The sequence below is a fragment of the Drosophila ficusphila genome, unplaced genomic scaffold, assembly GCF_018152265.1.
Source record: "Drosophila ficusphila isolate 14025-0441.05 unplaced genomic scaffold, ASM1815226v1 contig_791, whole genome shotgun sequence".
NCBI classification, from domain to species: domain Eukaryota; kingdom Metazoa; phylum Arthropoda; class Insecta; order Diptera; family Drosophilidae; genus Drosophila; species Drosophila ficusphila.
Genome location: NW_025064737.1, coordinates 11,632,269 through 11,646,339, shown reverse-complemented (window position 1 = coordinate 11,646,339; position 14,071 = coordinate 11,632,269). Strand labels below are relative to the sequence as shown.

The window sequence follows — 14,071 nt, the reverse complement described above, 5'->3', positions numbered from 1 at the left end:
TACCTATGTATGTACACGATGCACAGTCATGCGATTTCGATTGACAAATGTGCGTGTGCTGCAATTTTCCACTGTCTAAGCCAGCCCCCAAAAATCTGCCACCGAACACCCACGCTATTGGGATCTCTTTGCATCTCTTTCTCGCATTTTCCCTTTCTTATCTCTTTCCCTCGATGCGCCTCTCTTTTTAATAGAGCAAACATTGCTAGCCATTCGATTTTAATTTCTTAATTGAATTTGTTTGGGGGCGCAAGTATGTGGATGCCTTGTATATGTGTTGGTGAGAGAGAGGAAGAGAGCGCTTTCCGCCATGTTTGTTTAATTGTTTAATTAAATTAAATGCCTTGAGTGCAACTCTTGCATACGAAGACACTTTGTAACGGTCGCATCCGCAGATGTATCGCAAGAAACGCTCGTAGTTGCCATCTTTTCAGGTAAATATGTGTGTATCTCTAACGTTGCATGCATGTACAAACTAACACATATGTATGTAGCATCTATATCGTCGCCTCGGCTATATGCAACAGATGTTAGCTGGGGACTTTCATAACTTACCAACTCGTGCGCCGTTTTCTTATTTCTTATGTCATGCGCACCGCGGCGTTTTAAAGGGTACACGGTTACAAATACAGCTGCAGATACAGATACAAATACAGATGCAGATACACACACTCGTGGATGCACTGGCGAACACCGAAGCTTATATAGTGGCAAATATATATATATGTATATACAGCTGACTGCTCGCCCGATACACACACTCAGCCACGGCTTGCACCTCCACAGGCACAGTGACCACCAACAGTATGTGACCACTTTTCCTGCGGACAACAGGGGAACTTTTCTTTGATTAGCACTGTGGGGAAATGGGAAAAATCGCATTACTGCTAACGAGTGAATTTCGTTACATTTTGCAATTTCCAAGGGAAAACGGAAAGAGCCATAAATACAGCTTAAAGTAAAGTTGTTATCTGCTAAAAAAAGACAGAAGCTTTTCAAGGAAAAAAGTTCAACAACAATGTGTTCTTAAAATTCATTGTTAGATTAAACACATTTTAATTCCAAAATTTTTGGACATAGATTTAATATTTTTATAATGTCTCTTAAGCTAAATAAGTACAATAGTATTCTATTTAAAAAATATTTCTGGATCTACGAAATTGTTCTAAGCAAGAAATCATAAACAGTAAAATATTAAGTATACGTCAGGTATGACAAATTTTCCCTAAAATACCTTTTGTTACTAAAAATAACCACAGCTTAGCTCAGTAGCGCTCAAAATTGCCTATAAGGCTATACACCCGATTTAAAAGCACACTAGTATTTATAACCATGACGGGTATGTACCTTCGTTTGGTAACTGCTGTAGGACCAAGCTTAAGCCGCATCTATTATAGAATGTGTATATTTGGGGAAAACTGAGGGAGAGTGGGCGGTGAACATTTCGGCAGCACTGTGTGGGTAACTGCTGGTTGTGCTGCTACTGCGGCTGCTGTTGCTGCAACAACCGCCCTTGTTCCCCTCGCCTTTTCTGCAGCGCATGACTGTAGTAGGTGACCTTGACAGTGAACTTGAAATACACGCTACAAGGATTCGCTTCTCGTGCGTGCGTGTGTGCGCTCGTGAAACGCTGTGGAATGGAACGAAGAGCAACAAGAGAGAGAGAGAGCTTTTGTTCTTGGTTTAACTGCAGTTGTGTGGGGTGGTGAACTGGCTGTATACCAGTATATAGCATGAATCATCGCTACTTGCGACGCGTTGTCTGCAGTCGCCTTTTGTGCAATATATGTGCCAGAAATTTCGCTTTCATGTTTCCCTTTTTTCGTGCAGGGGAAAAGCGGAGAAAGAGAGAGCGAGAGGGTAGCTTTATGCAACGGTTAAGCTAATGGCGAGCATATGTTGGTTGTTGCTCTGGACGGACAAGTGTGCCAAACGGTCCACATTTACATTCGCGCTCGCATTCCCATTTCGATTTCGATTTCATTTGCTATTTTCTGGCATTTCCCTAGTCATCGGCGACTTTGATGTTGTGTTCAACTTTGACATTTATCAGTTTATAGCGCTTTCAGCGGGGGTACAATTTATGTATGCCCTGACCCTTCAATCACTTCCCAAGATGAAAGCACTGCACATTTCCTGAAGCTGGCTCAAAAGCGTTTACGGCTTGGCAACATGGCGTATGAGCATTATTAAGCAATTGTACGAAATTGAGATTTCCCACGCCTATGACCCAATTTTCATTTTATGCCAAAGCTAATTACTTTCCTTGATTGCAAAATGCATTTCGGGTCCAAAGATGGAAAACTATATCCCGAACTTTGTAAATTTCAACGTCAATTAATCAAAATGCATTTCAAGCATGTAAAATGTTGTTTTCAAAACCAATTAACACGTACACTCACCCACAACCGCACACACATACCTTTGAGCTAAATAAACACAGGAAAATGCTGTTGGAAACTGTTGCTAAATTTATAAAATAGAAAACGGAAAAAAACGGTGAAACTGAAATTTGTATCTGTGGGATAATGAATATATAGGCAAGCTGAGATAGAAAGATGCAAACGTAGGCAGAAAACATGCGATACAAATTGTGAGTACACAGGAAAAACAAAATAAGCAATTCCAAAGATAGTTGTAAGTTATTATTTTAGACTTTTATATGGCTGTTTTAATTTTTATTTGAATTACCTTTGTTTTGAATATCGATCATGTTGTTTTTATTTAAACAAAATAAGGTAAATACTTGAAATTACTTCACCTTTCCGTCCTCTGTAAACAAAAATTGAAATATTTCTGTACCTGTATCGTTTGTCAGGTGCATTAATCCAACGGCAAGAGGAATTGAGAACACGAAATTGCATTTGAAAATTCAATTATTTTCGGTAGTTTTCCATATCTGCCAAAAGAGAGTGAGAGAGAGCTTATCACATGAGCGATTTGAATGCATGTGTATGCGTTAACCTTGAGATTGTTAGTTCCTCGCTGGAGAGAGATGGCCTGCTTTAGAGGGAGAAAGAGGAAGTGAGAGCGCTAGAGAGTGAGAGGGGGGAATGCAGTTTGCAAATTGCGCTTGTGTGCGTTCAAACTTTTCGCTTTGGCACATTTCTTTGCGACGTGTCTGGCCATCTCTATCGCACGCTTGCTGTCTCCCTCGCCTTGCATCTTGTTTTTGTTGTTTGTTTTTCGCTTGGTGTTTGTTTTTTCCCTTTACTTTTTCGCTTTTCGAGCGCAAATGCAATTCACGTTCAAGGCCATGCCACATATATATATAAATATATATAGAAAATGTGTGTGTATCGTCGGTTGTCAACTATATTTTCAGTACAGCCACAGATACAGATACAAATACGAGATACACACGCACACAAGTGCAAGTGTACACAATCAATAAATTGCAAACTTCTCAGTTTTATCTCTCTTCCGTTTCTTTTAATTTTTGTTGCCTTTGCCTTTGTCTTATCGCCGCTTGTCTTTCCTCTTCGTGTTTGGCAAACATTAAAGAAAATAATCAAAACGACAGCAAAAGGGAAAACGGAAAGTATTTCAGACAAGCGCATTTCCTAATAAACAAAATTGCACAACTTTGGGAATGTATTGCAGTACTTTGTTATAAATAAACGAACTTATTTCGCTCATCTCAATATATTCATTATTTCACTATAAATGAGTACTTAATTTTAGTTTTCCAATGCAATTCGTTCATCTTCTTTCCTATTAAAACGATAAGATATTGCCACTGAAAACGGGTGTCTAAAGATTTAAATGCATAATTTTCCAACCCACTGCATCATTTACTGCACCCCCGAGGGGGCAAGTCGACTCATATTGCTCATCCCCCTTTATGAGTCCCTCTGGTATTATATAAATTGCTGTCAAATGGCAATGAGAATGCCATGCAATCAAGCGTAAACTGTAGAGAAATACCAATTATGGAAGCTGTTAAGACGTGTGGGTTAAGTGGAAATTTTCTTATCATAATAATATCGAAGCTGACCTTAGGCTTTCTTAAATTTACACAAATTAACGTATGTGAATAAGTTGTATTTACATCTTCCCTAATATGCAATCAGTTGTAGGCTATTCGTATTTTGTTTGGAATTATTGGGCCCAAATAATTTCTAATTGTTATCAGAAGTTTGCTTAGGAAATGATTTGCAAAGTGACAGTTTTGAATTTTCTTTTAAACTAACATTTCACTTATAATAATCAACAGATATTTTGAAGAGAATACAGAAGCTGCTATTACACAAATTAATGGCATAATATTTTTCCCCAATACAAAAAGGGCAGATGCGGTAAACTTTGTATTGGCAACAACAAATCTGAGTAATAATATGCCTTGGCTTCGAAACCAAATTAATGACAGAAATGTTACCAAAGGGGATTCAAACCAAACAGTTATCAAAAACTAATTTTTTTGTAATTGAAGTATTATATTAATTAATTAGGTGTAAAATAATTTGAATAATAACCCCCCTTTTTAAGTGAACATCTACGTCCGTAAAACATTTGATAGAAGGAATTTCAAGGAATTGCAGTTAAGTGTAAAATACTGCGTTGCACTTTTAATCGAGCTATAATTTTAATTGCCTATTAACACATAAAGGCGAAATTTGATTGCAAATATTATGGCGAATCGTATTAAATGCTAATTGGGGATTCGCTTACTGGGCTTTGTTTTTTCCCCAGAGAAATGTGTCAAGGAAATTTCTCGCTCCCTGCCATATGGAAAGCGAACACGGAAAATGCTTTAAGCAGGCGCCGTTGGAATGCAAACAACGCTCGATGATGAGAAATTCTATTTGGGGGCAAGGTCACGGCTCCATTGAGTTGCTCTCTTTCACTCTCTTGCATTTGAGTTGCATTGGTGTGAGGGAGGGGCGAACAACACCCACCCACCCACAACACCAGTTTTCCGGGCGTGGGTGTGGCCATAGAACGTGGGCAGATGCAGCAGCAAGAGGAGAAGAACGAGAGGGAGAAGGAGAGGGAGAAGAAGAGGGAAAGGGAGAAGGAGATGAAAAGGAAGAAGGAGCAGCTGGGTTGGCATCCTGCAAATCCATTGACGTGGGCCACACCAAGTGACCCATATGCGTCACTTCCTGGGCGCTGTTGCCACTGAAAAGCCCTGTTCTCGGCCATGTTCTCGTGTTCGCCAATTCTCCAGTTCTCTGGTGCTCTGCTCCTTCGATTCACGGCTTCCTGCCTCGATGGCTCTGCTAACTTGATGGACACTCGCCGCTAATTGCATCCTGCGGCGATTGTCGGTTGCATACGAAATGCCATTTGCACCGCATATGATTTGGCCGAAGGACATGGTCTAATCCTTCACCAGTCACGCCAGATTTCACCAGCTGTTGGCACATTTTATGCATTTTAAACAGTTTTCCATCTGGGGTTCGCAGATAAATTCACAGATTGGTTACTCTTATTTGGTAGTATAAATATCAATTCTAAACCGGTAGACTTGTGATAAATAAAAACATTTTTAAGCAGTGTGTATATACATTTTTAAAAAGACTTCCCATAGCTCTCTATTTTATTTAAATATAAATTATGAATAATTTAAAGTATCACACATAATAATCTGGCTTTTATATTATACACCTGCCATAAAAATAACAAATTAATTGAAAACCCTTAAAACTAGATAAGCATTATATAGTACACTATATCGCTGAGGTTGTGGGGCTCAAACTTACAACAAAAAAAATCCTTGTTACTATAGATTTGTAAAGTTCTAACTTCCAGAAACTAGCTTCCTTTCTTGTTTATAATAAGGTGGTATCTTAAGAATATTCTTTAGCCCAATTTTTACACAGGGTGAAAATTTCAAACCTTTTTTAAATTTGTACCGCCAATAGAGGGCGCTACTGAAAGCTTACCCTCAAGCTCACTCAATGAACGAACCTTTTTTAATAGGGGTGAAAATTGAGCTTTTCCCTTGAAACAGAAACTTCCTCAAGTACAAAGCACAATCATAGTTTACGCAAATATTCCCTATTCCACCTCAAAACTTCAGTTTAGGGGAAGAATGCGGCTAAGACTACCCCTCAGCCCACTAAAATTACGCATACGCACCGTGGGCTGCTGTTTGACAGGCAAAATCACAGCATGATTGACAAATTGCCATTGAAATTGCTTGCTATTTCCGCAAGTCAAGACCGCTGGTTAAACAAACAGATGAGCGAGCCATTCGATAATCAAAGTGATACACCGAACGAATGCGATTGTCAGATGGTTTGAGTGGGATTCAAATTGAAATTGTGACAGTATTGCCGGGGGAAAACTGACCACATGTCAATGCAAAGCAACTTCAAAGCGACGAAATGACGGACATGGCAAACCAAGGGGGCGTGGTCGAGGGGGGTGGGGGTAGCAGGTTAATGGCAGGTAATTGAGGCAAGAATTTCGCATTCGCATAACTGACAAATGAACAAACCGTCGCAGCACTCACTGTGTGAGCCAATTTAATTGGGCGAGAATCCATAAGCGGAATAGTTTGTCGGACGGGGTGGAAATTGAAAACGTCATTTGAATGCCAAATGACAATTAGTATTTGCCATCTACCAGGGGCCAAGAGGCCAACCATTGTGCTGACAAGTTTCTGCTTTAGACCAACTCACAAATCAATTGTGGCCCACGAATGTGGGATATAGTTAATTACCAAAGCTGAGACTTTTTGACCCCTCAACCGAGCAGTTGAACTCGGAATTCGGAATGCCATGCACAGAAAAAAATCTAGGAGACGTACTAGACAAAAAAAATTATTAAATACAAATAAAAAGTTCGAATTCCTTTTAAATCTTTAAATGTTATTTTTATTATTTAAGGAATTAGTAATATTCGAAATAATAAAATTAAGCAATTAATGCGAAATAAAAATGGTTTTCTATCATGACATGTTAATTAAAGTGGATGTTAATTCATCCCTAAAGTCCCAAAAAAATAAATAAATAACACCAATTAATAAACACGCATAAATAATTAAACACAATCAGTAAAAACATTTGATTACACATCCAACCTAAAGCATAGTAATTATTTCTCTCTGTGTGTTTTTGCATTAGTTGACACGCCAATTAGTGCATTTATAATTCATGACGTGGGTTAATTGCTACACTTAAACCCAACTAAACGGCCAACGATTGGGGGCTGTAAGACCTTTAAGACGAAGCCAAACCTTATCTCGAAAAACAGATAGCAGATAAAATTGTTTACGATTAAATCCGAAGAAGAGAGCGACTGTGAATCAGTTTTGGCCACAGCTTTGCAATGGTAACCACAAAACGGAATAAAGAGTTTTGCCAAAAAGTTCGGCTAAAATCAACGCAGGTGTTCATTGTGGCCGGAACGTGTTTAATAACAGTTTTGGTCACTTTGCTTTGCATTGGCTTTATGACCAGGTACGAAGTGGATAACGAGGTGGCCAACGTGGCGGATGTGGATTATTGGAAGGACAAGGTGGCATCGTCGCAGAAAATCTGGTATGACAAAGGCATTGATGAGCTCAACGAGGCACTGAGAACTCCAAGGGGACCTATTTATCCCAAAAATTTGAGAATATTTCTGATTCAGGGTGTCGATGGCCGAGATTTGGCTGCTTATCGGTTTTCGGGTAAAGATTTAAGCAATGGAAATACCAACTTTGTTTGGGATAAGTTTCCCCATTTTGCTCGATTGAAAAACACCTGTAGTCAACAATTTCCTTGCCCGATTTCAAGTGTTGCCAAATCTTTATGGACGGGAATACCTTTGGATAAAATCCCAGAAGCTCAACCAGATTGTGGTAACTTAGTCAACGAAACTGAAACCCCATTTAGTGTTCTTCGCCAGGCACAATTGGCTGGTTTACTAACTGGTTTTGTTACCACTCAAAGGTTTACAGGATCCACAGGAGCTGCTTTAGGAAACACAAACAGCAACTACGAATGCGATGAAAGAATGCCTTTGGGATCCTTAAAATCAGGTTGTCAGGATATAGCTCGTCAACTGATTACTGGTGAAACTGGTAAATCCCTGAATGTAATAATCGGAGGTGGCAGACAAATGCTGAGTTCTCTAGTGCCCAAATCCATATCAGATCCTGTGGATGAACTCCTTTGCGAATCCAATGATGGACGCAATTTACTTAAAGAGTGGAGGAACCAAAAACTCAAGGAGAGCAAAGTTAAGCCTATAAAATTTGAATTGGTTCAGCGAGCTGATGAATTGGAGTCCTTGAATGCCAGCAATTTTGACTTTCTGTTTGGTGTAATGGCAAACGGAGACTTAAGTGGAAATTCCAATGCACCAAGTCTTAAATTAATGGTGGAAAAATCACTACAAGTGCTGAAGAAGAAAAATCAAGGCTATCTACTTATTGTTGAACAGTTTATTCAATCGGGCATGAACAAAAGAAAGGAACTACAACTTCTAAATGAAACTTTGACTAATCTTAAAAGAGAGGAGGATACCCTTACTTTAGTTCTTTTGACTAATGCCATTTATCCAAAACCAATTCTGGATATGAGCGAAGAAACAGAAACAATTAATCAACTTTCGGAAACTTTTAATGAGGCGGAATTTCAAATACAGGAAACACTTTACCAAATGCCTTCGGAGAGCTTACTTTTTGCAATTGGTGAGTAAATTTCTTGAAACCATGTCCTATAAAGTAATTTTTGTATACTTTGCAGGGCCCAAGTCTTCCATTTTTCATGGTGTTCAAAAAGAAACCTTCATTGCACATGCTGTTTCCCATGTCCTTAGCAAAAGTAGTCCAAAAACTTAACATATTTTAGGAGGTACTCATTAATAGTTTTTGCTGTTGAAAAAAAAATCAAGGGAGGCCAAACCAAAGAAATGTTAAATTATGTGTAAATATTTCAAGGCTGAAAGGCTTTTATTAAAAGTTGTTTTTAAGAAAATCCCCTATAAACCAAAAAACAAGAATCTTTTGTGGTTAAAAATAAATTTGTTTCTGCAAATAAAACACCCCATTTAATGGTTTCTTTATCTTTTGATTGATTTATTAAACTTTAACTAGAGATCGTTGATTCAATGCTTCTAATAGTTGTTAAGTCACATGATAACATTGCCGCCGGAATCTGCATTCGTTGCCGTGGCAGCTGCAGTCGCACTCTCCGCCGGAGTTGCAGTTGCACCTGCAGACGAGGGAGCCACCCAGTTGAAGGCGTGGCCGCCGGAGGACACCGTTGCCGTGGCTGCCACTTGTCCCCTGTTTCCCGTTGCCGCAGCAGGATTGCCCGTTGCACTCGTTGTGGCAGCAATTCGTGGCACGGGCCGCAGGACATTCGTATTGGGATTGGGTCATTTGACGGGCATCGGTGGCATCAGCGTTTGTGCCACATTCGAGAGTTGCCGCAGGTGATTGGCCTGCACATACTGAAAAGCTGAGGAGCGTTCCAAGTGCTGCGACAGGTAGAATTCCCCCAGCGAGTAGAATCTCCGCTGGTCGAAGGGCTGGAAGGGAAATCCCGGAAAGCGCTGCCCAGTTGCATAGTTCTTGCCACTTGGCGGCGGATAGATGGGCATTCCCTGCGGTGGGCGTGGCAGGGAGGCGTAGGAAGCTGCAGAAGGGACCGCCTGTCCTTGGTTTTGCTGCAGCTGGACATGATCGGGCATTTGGTGGCCACCGATGGAGAGTTGCTGCTGCTGCGCCTTGAAGAAGTCAAGGTTCTTCAGGTTGTCCAGCATTTGGTGGGAGGCCTGGTGCTTCTTCAGGTAAGCTTGTCTGTTAAAGGAATATATTAATTAAAATTATATATTAAAATCAGTTAATGTATATTTATAACTAAGAAAAGAAAGAATGAAATCTAATAGTTTATATTCCATTTATTCATCTAATATCAGATACTCCTTTTCATCATATTATTTTACACAAATTGTGCAGATAAATTCTTGAGTATAACTCAGTCACTCACCTTCTAAATGTCTTTCCACATATATGGCAAGGATATATGCCATCACTGGTATCGTCAGCAGTCCTTCCAGATTCCTGGTTAACATCTCCATTCTCAACTATACGTTTCTTGTTGGGATTACCTGCACCACCAACTGCATCCGCTTTTGGTTTGTGCCAACGGCGATGTGAGGCCAAATTGGCCGGGCAATTAAAGACCTGCAAAGAATAAGCGTTTAAGACCCCATATAACCTACACCTTCGATTAAACCACCAACCTTCTCACATTCAGAGCACTTGTACTCAATGTGAACAATCCTAGGACATCGGTGCTGGGCCAACATGAAGGCATCGTCGTAGACAGTGCGACAAAGCTGGCAGAGATAGTCGCCAATCTTGTTGTCGATGCTGGCCAAGATGGCCTTGGCCTCCTCGGTGATTTCGACCACATTGAAAGCCGGATCAATGTCGCCTTTGCGCACCACCAACTCCTCATCGTCGCGCAATTTGCGAATAATTGTCCCAGAAACTGGACTAATGGTCTCCTCATCGATGGCCGTGTGCTTCCTTAGTTTCGATCTCTTTCTTTCCGTTTTATGGGGTCTACTTGGTGGTAGAGAAGCCACCGGAATGGGAGGAGGAACTGGATGAACTGGATGAACAGGAGGAGCAGCAGCAGGAGGAGAAGGAGGAGGAGGAGCCGCCATTCCTGGTGAGATGGTATCCCTGATCTCCACCGTTGCCACGCCACTCAAATCCGTGTAGGTTTTCCCGCTGTTGCTCTGCTCCTCCGCCAGTTCGCTAATCTCCACCACTGGTTCCGGGAAATCCCGGTCGAAAAGTCTGGCCAAACCATCCACCGCCTGGTTATGCAGCTCCTCATCTTCGTACAGCAATTCATTGCGTTTCAATGCGGTGGTCTCTTGTATTTGAGTTTGCCTCTGCAATCTTGTGGCTGTGTCCACTGCCGCCTCATCCTCGTCATCATCATCGCTGCCCAGGACATCCACGAAGACCTCCTCCTCCTCATCCACATCCACATCCACTTCCTTGTCCCTTCCCCCTCCATTTTCGCTGAGTTGAACCTGCAGCGTCTCATCGTCTGCTTCCTCCGCATCCGTGGCATACTCATTGTAGTCATGGGAACTCACAACTGTTTCATCCTCGTCCTCGGTCAGCACAATCGTCTCATCCTCCACGCAAATGGGCGAACTAACGCTCGATTGACCCGCCGGAATTTGCTCAAAGTTATTTTTCGTCCCGTGAAAATGACTTTTACTCAAGGAAGCTCCCTCGAAAATGTTGTTGCTGTTGCGTATTGCGGAATATTGTGAAGAATGTTGCTGGTTTGCTTGTTGTTGCTGTTGCAGATGTTGCTGTTGCTGTTGCTGTTGCTGTTGCTGCTGATGATGATGAAAGTAGCCACTGATTGGTTGCACCACCAGCGAAGAAGTTCCTGCCGCAGGAGCTGCAGGACTCGTCATGTGCGGACGCCACAGGTAATTCTCCTCGGACATCAATCTCTGACGCTTGCGGGGCGGCGAGGGCGTCGAGGGGGGAGTAATTGGCACCACATTTGCCGCCGCTCGAAGGGAAAGATCCAAAGGGGAGAGCAGCGAAATCGCCGGACGATGCTGGCCAAATTGCGGAAATGTCTCGTTGATTGCCGGTAATGCCCGACACTCCACAAAGTGACTGCTTCCCTGGTGACTTTGGATCAGTTGACCGGGAACTTGTGGCTGCTGCTGCTGCTGCTGGTGAAGTTGATGCCCAAGATGCTGCAGGGGCACTGGCAACTGTTGCAGATGCGGATTGGGGTGCGAATGGGATAAGGAGTGGGAATGGGAATGGGAATGGGGATGCGTCGGCGGATTCATGTTCATCATTTTTCTCCCTTTTCTACTGCGTCTTGCTGTCAACTTCTTGGCTTTTCATTTGAAGCCCTGCGTTCAATATTTTCTTCGTACAATAAAGTGCAAATTTAAGATCTAAACGTAAATTAAATGTAAATTAATGTTGGAACTTGTTCAATTTGTTTACATTTTATTTTGATTATCCGATTCTATATCTATTATCAATAAAAATTAAATAAGCTTAAAAACATTTGAATATGTACTAAAAAAAATAAAAAAAACCCTATACTATACTATACTAGCTATTAAAAATAACAGTTAAAACTATAATTTATAAACAAAAATGTATAACACAGAATTGAAGATACATATGTATTATAATTTACCTTATAAGGAACCTAAATTGATATCAGATATGTATATTTTTGTATTTTTATAGCACTTTGATTTATTTTTGAATTTCACACGACAAGAACTTGTATTTTATGTGCTTTAATTTTTTAAGGTTAGTCACTTCACTTGCTTTATTTTTATCTTACCAGATTTTAGTTTGGTTCAATATGTTCTAAATATTTATACATTTTTTTATTAATTTAGGGACACCTTTTCCATTGCCCGACCATAGAAACTTTTCCGAGCTTTCCACTGAACTAAGGGACTTCCCGTGACACGCAACTGAACCGCGGCAGGATTCAAAGAGAACTGAACTGCGGACGGTCACCTGTCGCAATGCTTTGAACTGAAATTGGGTTTGAATGCGAAGCCAATGAAAGGCGGCTCAGAGTGAACACTCATAATACAAACATCATTTACCACCCACCACCCATCACCCACCGCCCAGTGGGTTGGCCACCCGAGAAGGCCGCATTGTTGAGCGGGATGTGCGGCTCTCGCTCGCACCTTGCGGCGGAATCCCGGGCGGACTGCTACGGGATTCGCTGGGCGGGATGACATAGCTCGACAATCCCACCCCCGAAACACCCACGCAACAAGAAAGCGCATGCGCAAACACGCCCCTTGTTGCAGGTCCACCAGGGGGCGCTGCTTAACTGTATCATCTGTTGCTCCGTTGGAGGCACGCTCATTGGCAGCATTCAACGCCATGCCACGCCCCCCTCGCTCTAAAAGTCCGGAATGGAATGTCATTGAATTGCAGATGAAGAATTTCATTGCACTGCGTTGGAGTTTCCCCCTCCCAATCACTCCTCCCCTTTCTCTTTTCCTTTTCCTTTTTTTTTCGGTGGCAAGTTGGGGGGATTTGCCTTGCGGCATTGGCAGGTGAGTGCGCCTTTTGTTGCCAGTGGCAGGTGCCTTTTATCTCTGCTTCTGCCGCCCCTTTCCTTTCGTTTCCTTGCCCCAATGCATCCCCATTGTCAGAGCGTTGTTCAGACATTTTAAGAACCAAAGGATTCTTTTTGTGGTTTTGAAAATTTAATGTAGCTCCCCATTTAATTTGCGACGAGTTTCCAAAATGGCGTCAGCTCTTGGCCAAAAAAATTAAGGCATTCGGTGGCAGCGAACCAGGGATACAAAGTGAATTTATAAATTGGTAAGGTATTTTTGTTGAGTTAATTGTTTTTTTAATATATTGTGTAGCATATAAAGTAATAGTAAAATATTTTAGAAACTGATACATTTTCTTGTTCATTATTACATTATTTATACTATTTAATTATGTTTTAAAAAATATTTTACATATTACATTTACAAATTGTTTTTGCGAAACAGAGATACATATTTTAATGTTAAGCCAGTAAACCATTTTTATATTTTTATTAGAACCTGTGACATAATTTTTTATTTGTTAGACGGTTTAATATTTTGTTACAACAAAAGTTTATCCTTTTTAAATCATAACGACATACATTCTCCTGTTCACCCGCACATTTTCCCATGTCTTCAATTGCAACTGAATGCAATTAATTAGAGAAACGGTCTACAAAAACTTAATTAAATTGCTGCGTCGCGACGCCACCAGAAGTTGCCTCATTCGCAGCAGCGCCAAAAACAATTCCGACTAATAAACTGAAATTAAATTACGAACTTTTATGCTCCGTGGCAGAAGCGAATAAAAAAGCGGCTTCCCAGTTGACTAAAGAAGGCAAAAGTGAAGTATCATAAAAAAAATGGCTTATTAAGTTTTGAGCCTGGCCAAGATTTGTTTGGGGCAACGAGGTCAACAAGTTTCAGTTTGCGGCTTTTCCGGGACCCTCGGCTAATTGTCAGCTTGTCAGGGGCTCATTAGCATAACTTCGGCCTTTGTGGATTTTCCTGCTCCTGACACTTTTGTAAGGAAATGTTCTTAACGAGA

The 14,071-nt window shown here is 41.0% G+C and overlaps 2 protein-coding genes across 2 annotated transcripts; one reads left to right on the top strand and one right to left on the bottom strand.

Moving 5' to 3' along the window:
* The first annotated feature begins 7,278 nt into the window (after positions 1 to 7,278).
* Positions 7,279 to 8,896, top strand: LOC108098806 (alkaline phosphatase, tissue-nonspecific isozyme). The gene is made up of 2 exons (XM_017201947.2): positions 7,279 to 8,626; positions 8,682 to 8,896. The coding sequence occupies exons 1-2, from the start codon at positions 7,279 to 7,281 to the stop codon at positions 8,774 to 8,776; spliced, it is 1,443 nt and encodes a 480-aa protein (XP_017057436.1). The 3' UTR covers positions 8,777 to 8,896.
* Positions 8,897 to 9,091: 195 nt separating this feature from the next.
* Positions 9,092 to 12,439, bottom strand: LOC108098785. The gene is made up of 4 exons (XM_017201920.1): positions 12,147 to 12,439; positions 10,186 to 11,895; positions 9,930 to 10,126; positions 9,092 to 9,739 (listed from the first exon to the last, which is right to left on the bottom strand). Exons 2-4 carry the CDS (start codon positions 11,791 to 11,793, stop codon positions 9,316 to 9,318), a joined length of 2,229 nt encoding a protein of 742 aa, XP_017057409.1. The 5' UTR covers positions 11,794 to 11,895; positions 12,147 to 12,439; the 3' UTR covers positions 9,092 to 9,315.
* Between the last annotated feature and the right edge of the window lie 1,632 nt (positions 12,440 to 14,071).